Raw genomic sequence first — 14,490 nt, 5'->3', positions numbered from 1 at the left:
CAATATGTCTGAAGTACCAGGGACAAACTTTGGCCATCCTGGCCTCCAAGGAGCACTCTGGCTGCACTTCTTCCAACACAGATCTGTTGGTTCTTTTGGCAGCCCATGGTACTTTCAATATTCGACTCCAACACCATAACTCAAAAGCTTCAATTCTTCTACGTAGTAACCTGAAACTGAGACCTAATCCTACCTCTTAGATAAGAATTTCCCTATGTGTACATTTATGACAGTCAGATTTTTCTTTATGTGTGATTTTCATGTGTGCTTTTTTCCTGCCTAGAGTAAGAATGGCATAGCATGGTTTTGCTTTCTTCAACTTTTCCTAACATATTGCAGCATCACTCTGTGTTTCTCCAGTGATGCTCTCCATTTCTCATATGGTCTGCCCTGACTCTAGATTACTCGGTGAGCCTTTTAGAACCATTTCACCCACTTTTAGGGCAATCAGTAGATCTGCTGTTTTTCTTCTTCTTCCTTTTTCGTTCTCTTCTTATTTCCTTATATTATATTTGCTTTCCTTATTATAAAAGAAAACATGTTCAATTGAAATGAAGCCAAGAGTGTTTCCTCCATTGCTAGTCTACTATCCTCAGTGAAAAGCTGAAGGTACTGAAGATCACCTTCTTGGATCTCATGGGTTGAGTTATATACCTGTATTGTGCTGATTGGAGTCCTGGTGCGGCACTGTGGGTTAATGCACTGGACTGCAAAGTTGGTTTGAACTGTAAGGTTTGCGGTTCAAGCTTACCAGTTGCTTCCTCAGAAACTCTATAGGATTGCTATGGGTCAGAACCAACTCTATATCACTTAACAACAACGACAACATTGTGCTAAATACTGTCAAAGCTATGAAAGATTTCCTGTAAACATCCATCAGTAATGCTGCAATATTTTTTACCATCAGTTTTATTGATAAGATACTTATATCCATATCTAGTTGTCTGGGGGTCTTGTTCAGACCCACTTCTCCATGAAAATACAGCAAGTGTTTTATTATAAACTCAAACCCAATCCATTGGTTCCTGGTTATATATGTATCTCAACTTCAGTCCATCAAAATGAGTTTCCCTTTCTAAATGCTCCAGCAATGGGTATGGGATACTTCCTTTTCCTTGATAGCTTCCAAGCGCAAGCTGTGATCTAGTGAGGTTTCATCTAATTCAAATATGGAGCTCTGATGCTACAATGGCTGCAGTGGTTAAGTGCTGGGTTGCTTACCCAGGGTCAGTGGCTTGAACTCCCTGGCCTCCCCACAGGGGAAAGATGTGGCAATCTGCATAAAGATCACAGCCTTGAAAACCCAACAGGGCAGTTCTACCCTGTCATATAGGGACACAGAGTCAGAATTCACTTCATGGCAATGGATGGGTCATTTTTCACAAAGAGATCTTGGATGGTCTAATCTTGTTTTTGTTTTTCTTTCACTGACTTCTCTTCTGAGCTCGGGTTTCACATGCCTTTTCTGGTAACCCACCCAAACTGTTTCTGTCCATGATTTACCAATGACTGTGTAATTGGTGAATGCCTGTTAATCGGAGCACTCACCAGTTATGCACTGTCATTGCCCTTGCTCTCTTCTCCTGGGCCATATGCTGAGCTGGGCACAATTGGCTCAGACTTTGAGGAAGCCGCTGTGGCATGATGAGTCTGGCAACCATTTGGTAGAGGTCCTTCAAAACCAGGAATGCCCAAGTCTCAAAGTATGCCGCGCTAGGGAGAGTCACTGGGGTTTGTGTTCTGCAATGAGGGTGTTATATCCAGAGCAGGCCTCAGAGTGGCACTCTAGTCCCACGGTCTGCATGCTTGGTGACTGGCATTAAGGAAACAGTTTTACCTTCCTTCCCAAATTGGAATGTACCACATTCAGTGGGTACAACACTTACCACCACCAACAAAGGGACATACCTAAAACAAACAAACAAAACAAACCCATTGTCATCAAGTGGATTCTGATTCACAGTGTAGAACTAACTACATAGGATTTCAAGGCTGTAATCTCTATGGAAACAAAATTCCGCATGTTTCTAGTGCAGAGATGCTGGTGGGTTCTATTGACCTTGTGCTTGGCAGGAGATCGCTTAATCATTGTACCACCTGGGTTCCTTATTAGGGACGTTGGTGGTGGTGTTGTAATGTGATTGAGTTGCTTCTGACCTACAGTGACACTGTATAAACTTTCCCAGGATTGGCAAACCGCCGACCTTTAGGTTCAATCTGACTTTGCAGTCCAGTGCATTACCCTGCAGCGCCACACCAGGACTCCTTTAGGGACATAGCAATGAACAAAACAACATCCCTAATGAAGGAATCCTGGTGCGGTGCTGTAGGATAAGCACTGGACTGCAAACCACAAGGGAGATGGTTCAAACCCACCAGCTGCTATATGGAAGCTCTGTACAGGGTGTTCTGAGTCAGAATCAACTCGACAGCACTTAATAAGATCCTTATGTAACTTAATACTATAGGACAAGGAGTCATTATATCTTTAACACCCTTATGTAATGGTTTTTTAGCTTATTTTATTCTGTAGGTTAATGCGCTGGACTGCAAAGCTGGTTTGAACCTAACGGTCAGTGGTTCAAGCTCACCAGCTGCTCCTTGGAAACCCTAAACAGGGTCTCTATGGGTTGGGACCGACTCAATGGCACTAAACAGCAACAACTACAATTCTGATTTTGATTTCTAGTATTCTTACTTCAGGGAGCGTGGTGGTTTCATACGGTAAGCACTGGACTTCGAACCACAATTGGTCAACGGTTTGAGTCCACCAAGCCACTCCGCAGGAATGGCTTTTTTGCTCCTGCAAAAATGTACACCCTTGGAAATCCTTTACAGGGTCACTATGAGTCAGAACCGACTTATACGACAGTTAACAAGTCTTCATTTCTGCTAGGACCACTGTATTTATTATTTACTAGCTTTTTTTTTTTTTTTTTTTTTTATTTTTTTAATAAGGAGCTCTGGTAGCGTAGTGGTTACGAATCGGGCTGCAAGCCGCAAGGTCAGCAGTTCAAAACTATCAGCTGTTCTATGGGAGAAAGATAGGCTTTCTGCTCCCGTAAAGATTTACAGCCTTGGAAACCCTGTACGGTCACTGAGTCGGAATCGACTCCACGGCACATAACAACAGAAGTTTCTTTATTGGCTAAAAGAACGCTACCTTTTCATTTTTTCAGTAACATGAACAGGGCAACTGTCATCCAAATGTATTATCGTGCAGATCTTTTCAGCTTGCTTTGCTCTATAACAACAATACTAATATTGAGCAAATGACAAAAGCTAAAGTAAGATGTTAGGGGGTAACCAGAGATAAGCAGAGTCTTGGAAATTAAAAATTGTAGGATTGAAGCATAAGTAATTGATACCATTATTAAATAGAATGGCTCTAGAAAAGGAACATATTAATCAGTTGATACATAAAGTTGAAAAGAAAAATGACTCAAGATGTAGAACACAAACACAGATATGGAAAATATGCAGATAAAGCTAAAAGGTTCAGAGTGTCAATTCAAAAGGTCTGATGTTCACCTAATAATTCACCTAAGGTTCCAGAAGAAGAAAGAGGGAAAATGGTTGGGGGCACTTATTAGCAGAAAAAGTCCACTCACGTAGTTATGCTGAATTCTGTGGGAAAATTATTCTGAACCTAAAATTCTATGTCCTGGCAAAAAATCAAATCAAGTAGGAAGATTTATCTACTACATGACTTTAAACATATATCCTACAAAACCAAAACCCAAACTAAAAAAGAGATGTTAGAAAATAAAACTAAGGCCCCCAAAGCAGGACACTTCGGGTCTGGCGAAGCCCAGACTAGGCGAGCTTTCCATCAGCCCACCTTGCAGCTGTTTTGTCTCTGCTTCCGGGGGAAACAAAGCCTCTTACTGTGGAAACCGAAAGGGGACAGTGCAGACCAAGTCTGTGTGGCGCATGCGCTTCGGAACCTTTTGCTCCCGGGCTCCCAGCCGCTGAGAGTCTGCTTCTGACCGGTGGGTTTTGTCCTGCGCACCCGAGAGGCTGGACCTGCGGGACAAGATGGAGTACGTGCAGGTTCTGAAACGGGGGCTGCAGCAGATCAGCGGTCACGGCGGCCTCCGGGGCTATTTACGAATTTTGTTCAGGTAGGCGTCCAGAGCCAGGCTCTAGGCCTCTGAGGTAGCACTTGCGCTGGCAGGTTTCTTGGAAAGGGGTTGGACTTAGGCCACCTTGGAGGAACTCTCGACTTCTGTCAAGGGCAACCAACCAAATGCATGTCTTCAGGCAGAGGGTCGAAGTCGCTTTCCAGTAATGCTACCAAGACAGGACCGAAGTCAGCTCTAGAGATGGAGTTATGACAAGCGGGCGAGGAGATCTGGGATGCCGCTGTGCCCTTCGTAATGTAGAGTGAAGTGCTTTGTGTGACCTTGGGAAAGGTTTTCCCCCTTACCGGCCTTCACTTTCCTCCTCTGCATAGTGAGAGGTGTGTGTTCTGTTAGAATCTGGTGAGCAGCACTGTCCGCTGTAACTGAGTTGGAATCCCAGGGTCGAATAAAGGACCCAAGAGGCATTTCATTTTAAGAAGGTGAGATGCATTGGCGTCCTTATTTCCCGAAGGTTTTGCTAACATCAGTGTCTGACGGCACACGAATGATAGACAAAAGTAGTCCTGTAATTTGAAGATAGTGCTACCGTATATTTAGTGTAGTTTATCACATCTGTTGAACAGTTCTTTTCTTTCTCATCATTCTGTGTGTAGGATACTGAGGCTGCATGAGTTGGGGTGTCAGCGCTCGTACCAGAAAGTTGATTGTGTAACATTGGGTAGTGTGAGCCTGGGGATGAAGGCCAAAAGCCAATAACCATCTCCAGGATCTCCTCATTTTTTAAGTTGACCCACCACTCGTTGTGTCTGAAAGTTGGTATGGGCGTGATCGTGGTATACAGTGGAGTCGGTTCCGACCCATAGCCACTCCGCACAGGGTTTCTGAGGCTGTAAATCTTTATGGGAGCAGAAAGCCTCCTCTTTCTCCTGTGGAGCAGCTGGTAGTTTTGCACTGCTGACCTTGAAGTTTGCAGCCCGATTCGTAATCACTGCACTACTACAGCTCTTTGTATATTCGATTTAATTCTGATTATGAGTTAAAGAGAGAATCACTCATTCTAAACTTTTCTTTTGGGCTTTCATAGGGCAAACGATTTAAGAGTTGGTACATTAGTCGGGGAAGACAAATATGGAAACAAATACTATGAAGACAACAAACAGTTTTTTGGTGAGTGCAACACACACACACACACACATACATATATGTTTTTGGTATGAATAATTGGTGAGGGGAATTTAAGTCTATTTCCCATAGTGTACAGTCAACTGTTACAAAGCATTTAGGTAAGAGGAAAATAAAAAAAAATTAATTTACAGAAAAAAAAATGACCAACAGATATGAAAAGATACTCATTCTTATTTGTAATAGAAGAAATACAACTTTAAAAACTGGTACCATTTTGGAACGTATCTGATAAATCTTAGTGTGGGAAAAGGCTATAGGAATAAATTTGTAGTGCATTCTTTTTTAACTTTTTGTTGTGAATTGAGTGAAAGTTTACAGACTAGATCATCAGCTTTACATTCAACAAATAATAGACTTTGTTTCATCTCAATGATTACAGTCCTCTCCTTGTGCATTCTTTTTAGAAGGCATTTTGGTAATATCTATTAAAATCTATATCACTTTTAATTCTAAAAGAATTCATCCTACAAATAAATACTGTGAAAGTACACAAGAAAAGAGCTACAAAGACACCCATTGCAGCATTATTTTAGTAGTAAAATTTAAAAACAATATTAGTTTGTATTGGTTAGATATGAATGAATTGCGTTTTTTTTTTCTTTTGTAATAAAATAGAAGCCATCTCAACTCAAATACAAGCTACAGCATAGCAAAAATGAATTGCATTTTGGAATACTTTGTTGCTAAAGTGATTCTTGTTAAGTGCTTTCAAGTTGGTTCCAACTCATAGTGACACTGTATAGGCTGGTGAGTTTGAACCTCCAACCTTGTGGTCCAGTGCTTTATCCTACAGCGCCATATCAGGACTTCTGTTAGGAACCATATGCTTTTATCTGCATGTAAAAATTTTGAAATGACACACAGAAAACAGTATGCATTTAACATTCTTCCCCCTTCTCTAGAGCTCTGTGAACTGCAGTGAGTTAACGTCTCTGAGCAATGGCACTAAACAACAGCAACAAGCCTCAGTTATCTATCAAGTAGAAACAATAGTTTGTCTTACAAGATTTTTTTTTTTTTTGGATGCAAAATGAATGGAAGGAGGTTAGCCTAATTCAGGAATTTTCAGCCTCAGCATTATTGACATTTTGGACCAGATGATTCATTGGTGAGACAGTGTTGTTGTTATTAGGTGCCATTGTGTTGGTACCAACCCATAGCAACCTTATGCACAGCAGAACGAAACACTGCCTGATCCTGGGCCTACCTCACTACTGTTGCCATGCTTGAGTCCATCGATGCTGCCTTGGCCAATCCATCTTGTTGAGGGTCGTCCTCTTTTTCTCTGACCCTCCACCTTACCACACATGATATTCTTCTCCAGCAACTGATCCATCCTGACAATATGACCGAAGTATGAGAGATGAAGTTTGCCATCTTATGCATTTTAGGATGTTTTGCAGTATCCCTTGTGTCTACCGCTAGACAGGAATGGCAACCCATCTATTGTTTAGTGGCAACAACCAAAAATATCTCTGTTGTTTTTAAGTGTTGTTGAGTCTGTTTTGACCGATAGCGACCCTTTAGAGGGTTTCTGAGGAATGTGTGGTGGGTTTGAACGACTGACCCGTTGTCAGTGTCCCCTTGGAAGTAAAAATTACCCCTAATTGAGACCCCTTGGTCTAAGGCTTGGCACATAATAAGTACTTTTAAAATTCACACACACGTGGGCTTTGGAAAATTCACAGAAAAATGGAAATAGAAGGTAATGGAGTTTTTCTTCAAATATTTGAATCCACCTCATATATTATATTTTATCTTCTTAAACTGTTGAATATTTTTCTCAGTTACATTTGTTAACTTTAGAATAGTACAGAAATTCTCGTCTGATTGAAATGTAAAGCGTCAAAGAGGAAAAAGTTGCTCTCTTTCCAGGGGAAGAATAATAACCTCACATTCTGGACTGTTCACTGGGTGCTAGGTAGTATGCATTTTCTACTTTAATCTTCAACAGCTCCCTGAGATGAGTGTTTTACCTTACTCCATCTTAGTGTAGAGAAACTCAGTCATTAAGAATTCCTCCTAGCAATGTAGGACTCGTATGGTTGCACTGGATACAAATTGGTCTACTAGAAGTTCAAACTGACCTTGTGGCCCAATGCTTATCCTACAGCGCCATACCAGGACTCCTTAATATTCATACAACACATAAAATGTTAGACCTGGATTTTAAGAGATTACCTATCTGTTATGGGTAGAATCGTGTCCCTAAAAATACGTTTTAAGTCCTAACCTCTATGCCCATTGTCAGACTCCTGGTGTGGTGTTGTGGGTCAATGCAGTGGTCTGCAAAGTTGGTTTGAACCACAAGGTTGGTGGTTAAAAATCACCAACCGGACCTCAGAAACCCTATGCAGGGTTGCTATGGTCAGAACTGACTCCTAGCACTTAACAACAGTAACAACATGCCCATTTGGGATTGGGTTGTCTGTTATGTTAATGAGGCAGGGTTAGTGTAGGGAGTATTTTGTAAGAATTAAAGAGATTAAATGAGTGGGCAGAGAAGAGAAATGCTAAGCCATGTGAAGATCAGCCAGGAACAGAAATTTGTAAGAGACAATTCAGAACCAACAGAGCTAGCTTCCTGAACCCAGACTCATAAACTTGAGGCTAGAATCAAAAATACATTTGTTTGTTAAAACTATCCACTTACAGCATTTCTGTTATAGCAGCACTAACTGACTGAGATACTATCAAAAACAAATGTTTTGTAGATGAAACTGAGGCCAAGGAAATGTTTTTAAAGCAAAAGGGTTAATCAAATAGCACAGCTAGTTAGTGGCAGAGCCTCAGGCCAGTATACTAGTGTTCTTTCCACCTTACCACTTTATTGTTACAAACTATAATATCATTCTTCCTTCTGCTCCTCCCCTCATTCCTCAAAACAGATATCCATACTACTGATAATTCTGAAAAGTGGTACAGGATTGGAGGTGGTCTTTTAAAAATATTGCTCAGTAAACATACAATTCAGGTTTGATTTCTGTGAATACATTTTTCCTGCTCAGATCTCAGGAGGAACGCTTTTTTTCCTGAATACCTTGAATTCTGGTATCACATTGCCCTATCCTCTCTACTAGGCTAGAAACAGCCACTTGCTGTCCCACCCACAGCAGTAAGTCGTTTTAGTCCCTGGTGAGACACTCTGATGGTTTCCAGGCTGCTTATAAATGTTTGCCACACATTTCCTGGAGCTTGTCTTTACTGACATCCCCAGGATATGAGTCCTCTAACATTTCTCTTATATAAGAGCACAAAAGTATTTTCTTGATAAAAAGGCTTCATTTCTTTAAAAAGCAAGCCTACCACAATTGGCTCAAACATGGCAACCATTGTGAGGGTGGCACAGTGCCAGGCAGTGTTTTGTTTGGTTGTTTGTAGGGTTGCTGTGGTTCAGAACTGACTCGAAGGCACATAACAGCAAAGTATGCCTTTTAGGAAGGGGTTGTCTTTTTTCTCACATCTTTCTAAATGCTGATCTTTTAACATAGGCCGTCATCGATGGGTTATATATACGACTGAAATGAATGGCAAAAACACGTTCTGGGATGTGGATGGAAGCATGGTACCGCCTGAATGGTAAGCTAAGTTAACATTTTATTTGACTTGTAAATATTTGTTTTGTTATATAAATACTTATTTAATATTAATAATTGTTTCATTACCCAAATACTTAAAATTTGTGTGAGGCAGTCATTGGTATCCTTCTGAAATCATCTGTTCCTGTTTTGATGACTATGTAACAAGTTGCCTTGATAATAAGTGGATTGAACCAATGCTATTTCTCTCTCATGATTTTTGTGGGTCAGGATTTCAGATAGAACACAGCAGGGCTGGCTTGTCTCTGCTCCTTAATGCCTGAAGCCTCGGCTAGAAGACTGAAAGGCTGGGTGCTGCAATCATCAGTGCCTGGAAGTTGGTTCTGCTGTTGGTTGGAATCATAGCTGGGACTGTGGGTCAGAGAGCCCTCATGTGACTTTGTCAGACAAGTGTCCCGAGAGGGTGAGTCAGGTAGAAGCCACTTTTTCTTTTCTGACTCAGAGATCATTCAGTATCACTTCTCCTAGATTCCAGTGGTTGAGACATTACAAAGTTCTGCCCCAGGTTAGTGGAAGAAAACATAGACCTCGCCTCTTAATGGAGGTGTGTCAACATCATATTGTATATTGGGATATATAATGATGTGGCCATCTTTGGGAAAAAACATTATGTCACAGTATCACCTGACTGTGGCAGGGAAGGCCAGCAACAGTGTAGTGAAGAGAATTCTGGCTATGATCTTATATGACTGTTTGGCTTTCGGCAAGTTCATTGTCCTCTCTAGAGCATAGTTTTTTCATCTGTGGTACTTTTGTTATTATTAGATGCTATCTTACTCTTTTCTGACTTATGTCGAATTTACTTCAAGTGACAGAGTAGAGCTGCCCATTGGGATTTTCTTGGTGCATTCAGAGTGGAGTCCTGGTGTGGCACTGTGGAATAATACACTGGACTGCAAAATTAGTTTAAACCACAAGTTCGTGCTTCAGACTCACCAGTTGCTCCCTGAAAGCCCCATATAGGATCGCTGTGAGTTGGGATTGACTCAGTGGCACTTAAACAACAACAACAACAGAACAACAATCTTTACTGAAGCAGATCGGAGTCACTTGTTAAGTGCCATTGAATCGAAAACCATAGCAACCCTGTATAGGGTTTCCGAGGAGCAGCTGGTGAGTTTGAACCACCAACCTTTGAGGTTCAAACAGCTTTGCAGTCCAGCACATTAACTCATAGCTCCACACCAGGACTGGGTTCAAACTGCTGAATTTTCTATTAGTCCCCAAACACTTTACCTTTGCACCCCTGTTTTGTTGTTGTTAAGTGCCGTCGAGTCGGTTCCGACCCATAGCGACCCTGTACAGGGTTTCCGAGGGTGTAAATCTTTACGGGAGTAGGAAGCCTCATCTTTCTCCCGCGGAGCGGCTGGTAGTTTCGAACCGCTGACCTTAAGGTTCGCAGCCCGATTCGTAGCCACTACGCTACCAGAGCTCCCTAGGCCTCCTTTAAAATGCTTATTATATCTTATAGAGAGAAATTTTGATTTTCTAATATGCATATTTTGAAATAAGACTTAAGTGCTCTTAATTAAATTAACAAATTTTGTATAAGATATTCCAAAGCAGAGTATTTGTATCTCTTTAGTAGGTTGCTGAAATAATCCCTTATGGGATGTGTATATATATATATATATATATATATATTATGTGTGTGTGTATAAAATGAAATTCTGAAGGCCTTTTATGTTCCTCTCAAAAATGTCACTCCAAAATTAGAAAACTAGTGTAGACAGATTGGCTATGATATTTTATTTTCACTAAACTTGATCATCAGAAATAGTACTTAACAACAACAACAACAGAAACCTTTAGTCACCCTTCAGATTTGAAAATGAACTCACCCCGTGCCTCAGCTTTTACCTAAATAGTGGATGGACCTGTACCCCCAAACCAAAGCCGCTGCCGTTGAGTCAGCTCTGACTCGTAGCGACCCTCTGTGCACAAGAGTTTTACATACTGTAGATCTTTATGGTGATGGTGTTCCCACTCATGGTGACCCTGTATAGTATTGCCAAAGAGCAGGTGGTGGGTTTGAACTGCTGGCCTTGCAGTACAAGCCAACCTTGCAGGTCAGTGCTTATCCTGCAGCACCATACCAGGACTCTGCATGGGAAGAGACAGCCTGTGAAGCAGCTGGTGAGTTTGTGGTTAGCTGTCCAGTGCTTAGCCAACCGCAACCCCAGGGCTTCTTAGACAGATCCTAGTATGGCACTGTAGGATAAGCGCTGAACTGCAAGGTCTGTTTGAACTGTAAGGTTGGCGGTTCAAACTCATCAGCTGCTCATTGGAAACTCTATACAAGGTCACTATGAGTCAAAAAGGACTCAACAGCACTTTGGCCATTAGATTAGCAGCAGCAACAACAACAGCACAACACATGGAACAGTAATACTAGGGAAGTGTGCTAACCTTAGAATAGTCAGCCATTTAAGATCAAAAGGGCAGCATTTGCCCAAGGACAAGTTTAGAAGGGTGTGGGAAGAAGGAGAAATGGCAATGGGAAACGTAGGAAGGAAATGGATAGGTGATGTAGCATTGTGGGGATTGCAATTAATGACATGAAACAAAATGTGTTGTGAATTGTTGAATGGAAAACTAACATGCTCTGGAAGCCTTCACCTAACTCATAATAAAAAGTAAATAAATAAATGATTTTGAAAAAGGAACTAATGGTTCTAGCCTATAAGTAGAAACTAAGATAGTCTTAGAATATTTGCTTCCTATCAAAAGACTCAATTGGAAATCCAGGCATGTAGCACAAGTGAGTAAAGTGGAGGTGTAAGACAATAGGGTGGTGATGGTTGGTAGTTATGTGTCTTGGAGTTAGTTCCAACTCATAGCATCCCTCTATAGGGTTTCCAAGGCTGTGAATCTTTATGGGAGTAGAAAGCCTCATCTTTCTCCTGTGGAATGTATGCTAGATTTGAACTGTTGACCATGAGATTAGCAGCCCGACGTGTAACCACTACGCTACCAGAGCTGAGAATTCGTACAATGAACGTGAGAGCATGTTCTCTGTCAAAAAAGGAGGGCCACCTGTCTTAGTTCTCGAATGCTGCTATAACAGAAATCCACAAGTGAGTGGCTTTCACAGATGGACATTTTCTCACAATTTAGGAGGTGAGAAGCCTGCTATTCAGGGCACCGGCTCTGGGAGAAGGCTCTCTGTTCACTCTGGGGGAAGGTCCTCGTCTCTTTTCAACGTCTATTTCTAGGTTCCTTATAGCCATGTGGCATGTATTTTCCCATCTGTTTATGCGTGCTCACTTAATCTGCTCTTTTATGTCTCTGAGGGGCTCTAGTATCACAGTTGTTTAAGTGTTGATCGGTTAACAGAAAGATCAGTGATTCTGATCCACCAGCTGCTTGCTCCTTAGGAGAAAGATGAGGCAGTTTGCTTCCATAAATATTTATAGCCTCAGAAACCCTATGGAGCAATTCTAGCCTGTCCACTGTGAGTCAGAATTAACTCCAGGTTAGTGGGTTTTCAAAAGAGATTGATTTAAGACACCCTATAATAATACTACCTCTTTAACATCACATAAAAAATCATCTCCAAATGGGATTATAACCATATTTATGTGGGTTCGTTCCTCCCAGTTTCCTTCCGTGAGAATTCAGCCTAGAGTTTCTAGATAAGTTTTTCAAGAGATGCTGGAAATTTGGATTATCTTTGTGAGACTTATTGTTAACAGTTTGATAACTTAAATACAGCATGCTATCTGAGATAATGGAAATACTCTATATCTGTACTGTTCAATATGGCCACAAGCCACATATGACTCTGAGTGTTTGAAATGTGAGCAGTGCAAATGAAGAAAGGAATTTTATTAAACTTTATTTCAATTCAATCAGTTAACCCATTACAACCATTTTTCAAAATACTGTGTAGGCTAAGCAAAACATGTTTGCTTATAAGATGTCAACAACAAACTGGAGTTTCAACCTCTGGTCTATCACTTGAAGTGATATTAAGTTTATTAGTTCTGTCATAAGGGAAATGAAGCTCTCCTCTTCAAATCTCTAAATATTATGTTGTTGCAATTAAGTGCCGTTGAGTTGATCCTGACTCATAGAGACTTTGTGCACAATAGAACAAAACACCACCTGGTCCTGTACCGTCCTCACAGTTTTGATTAAGCTTGAGACCATTGCTGCTGCCACTATGCTAATCCATCCTGTTGGGGGGTGGGAGTCTTCCTCTTTTTTGCTGACTCTACACTTTAAAAAGCATGGAATCCTTCTCCAGGGACTGGTCTCTCCTGATAATGTGTCCGAAGTATGAGAGACAAAGTCTTGCCGTCCTGGCTTCTAAGGATCATTTTGGCTGTACTTCTTCCAACACAGATTTATTTGTTCTTCTAGCAGTAGCAGTCCATGATACTTTTAATACTCTTCTACAACACCATAATACAAATGCATCAACTCTTCTATGGTCTTCCTTATTCATTGTCCAACTTTCATATGCATATGAACCTTTTGAAAATACCATGACTTGGGTTCTACACACCTTAGTCCTCAAACTGACATCCTTGCTCTTGAAGAGGTCTTGTGCAACAGATTTGCCTAATGAGTACATCATTTGATTTTTAACTGCTGCTTCCATGAATACTGATAGTGTATTCAAGCAAAATGAATTCTTTGACTTCAGTCTTTTCTCCGTTCATCATGATATTATTTATTGGTCCAGTGGTGAGGATTTTTGTGTTCTTTACATTGAGGTACAACCCATACTGAAGGCTGTGGGTTTTGATATTCATCAGTAAGTATTTTATGTCCTCTTTGCTTTCAGCAAGCAAGGTTATAACATCTGCATATTGCAGGTTGTTGATGAGTCTTCCTCCAGTCCTGATGCCACAGTCTTTTTCATGGAATCCATCTTCTTGGATTATTTGCTCACTGCACAGATTGAATCAGTATGGTGAAAGAATCCATCCTTGGCACACATGTCTTTCTTTATTTTAAACATTTACATGTCCTCTTGTTCTGTTCAAATGACTTCATCTTGGTCTATGTACAGGTTCCTCATGAGCACAATTAAGAGTTCCAGAGTACTTAATCTCCTCAATGTTGTCCGTAACTTGTCATAATTCACACAGTTGAAAGCCTTTGCATAGTAAGTAAAGTACAGGTAAACATGTTTCTGATATTCTCTGCTTTCAGCCAAGATCCTTCTGACGTCAGCAGTGATTACATATATCCCTTGTTATATGTCCTTGTCTGAATCTGGTTTGAACCTCTGGCAGATCCCTGTCAATGTACTGTTACAGCCATTTTTTAACTATCTTTAGCAAAACTTTACTTGTATGTTATATTAACGTTATTCTCTGGTGATTTCCGCATCCCTTTGGGTCACCTCTCTTTGAAATGGACTCAATTATGTATCTTTTCCAATCCTTTGGCCAGGTAGCTGTTTTCCAAATTTTTTGGCGTTGATGAGTGAGTGCCTCCAGTGCTACATCAGTTTGTTGGAAGATTTCGATTTGTATTAATCAGTTCTCATAGCCTTGTTCTTGCTGATGCCTTCAATGTACTTGGACTTCTTCCTTCAGCACTATTAACTCTTGATTTTTGCTATCTCCTGAAATAGCTGAACATCGACCATTTCTTTTGGTTACAGT

The 14,490-nt window shown here is 40.9% G+C and overlaps 1 protein-coding gene across 1 annotated transcript in view; it reads left to right on the top strand.

Moving 5' to 3' along the window:
- Nucleotides 1-4,022: 4,022 nt before the first annotated feature.
- NDUFA12 (NADH dehydrogenase (ubiquinone) 1 alpha subcomplex, 12) overlaps nt 4,023-14,490 on the top strand; it is a 42,670-nt gene continuing 32,202 nt past the window's right edge. The window contains exons 1-3 of the mRNA XM_006871795.1: nt 4,023-4,124; nt 5,170-5,252; nt 8,762-8,849. Coding sequence (XP_006871857.1) covers nt 4,039-4,124; nt 5,170-5,252; nt 8,762-8,849 — 257 coding nt within the window. The 5' untranslated portion in view covers nt 4,023-4,038. The remainder of the gene's footprint in view (nt 4,125-5,169; nt 5,253-8,761; nt 8,850-14,490) is intronic.

This window comes from Chrysochloris asiatica, unplaced genomic scaffold (assembly GCF_000296735.1).
Source record: "Chrysochloris asiatica unplaced genomic scaffold, ChrAsi1.0 scaffold00174, whole genome shotgun sequence".
Lineage (NCBI taxonomy): Eukaryota > Metazoa > Chordata > Mammalia > Afrosoricida > Chrysochloridae > Chrysochloris > Chrysochloris asiatica.
This window is presented reverse-complemented; position numbering and strand designations above follow the sequence as displayed.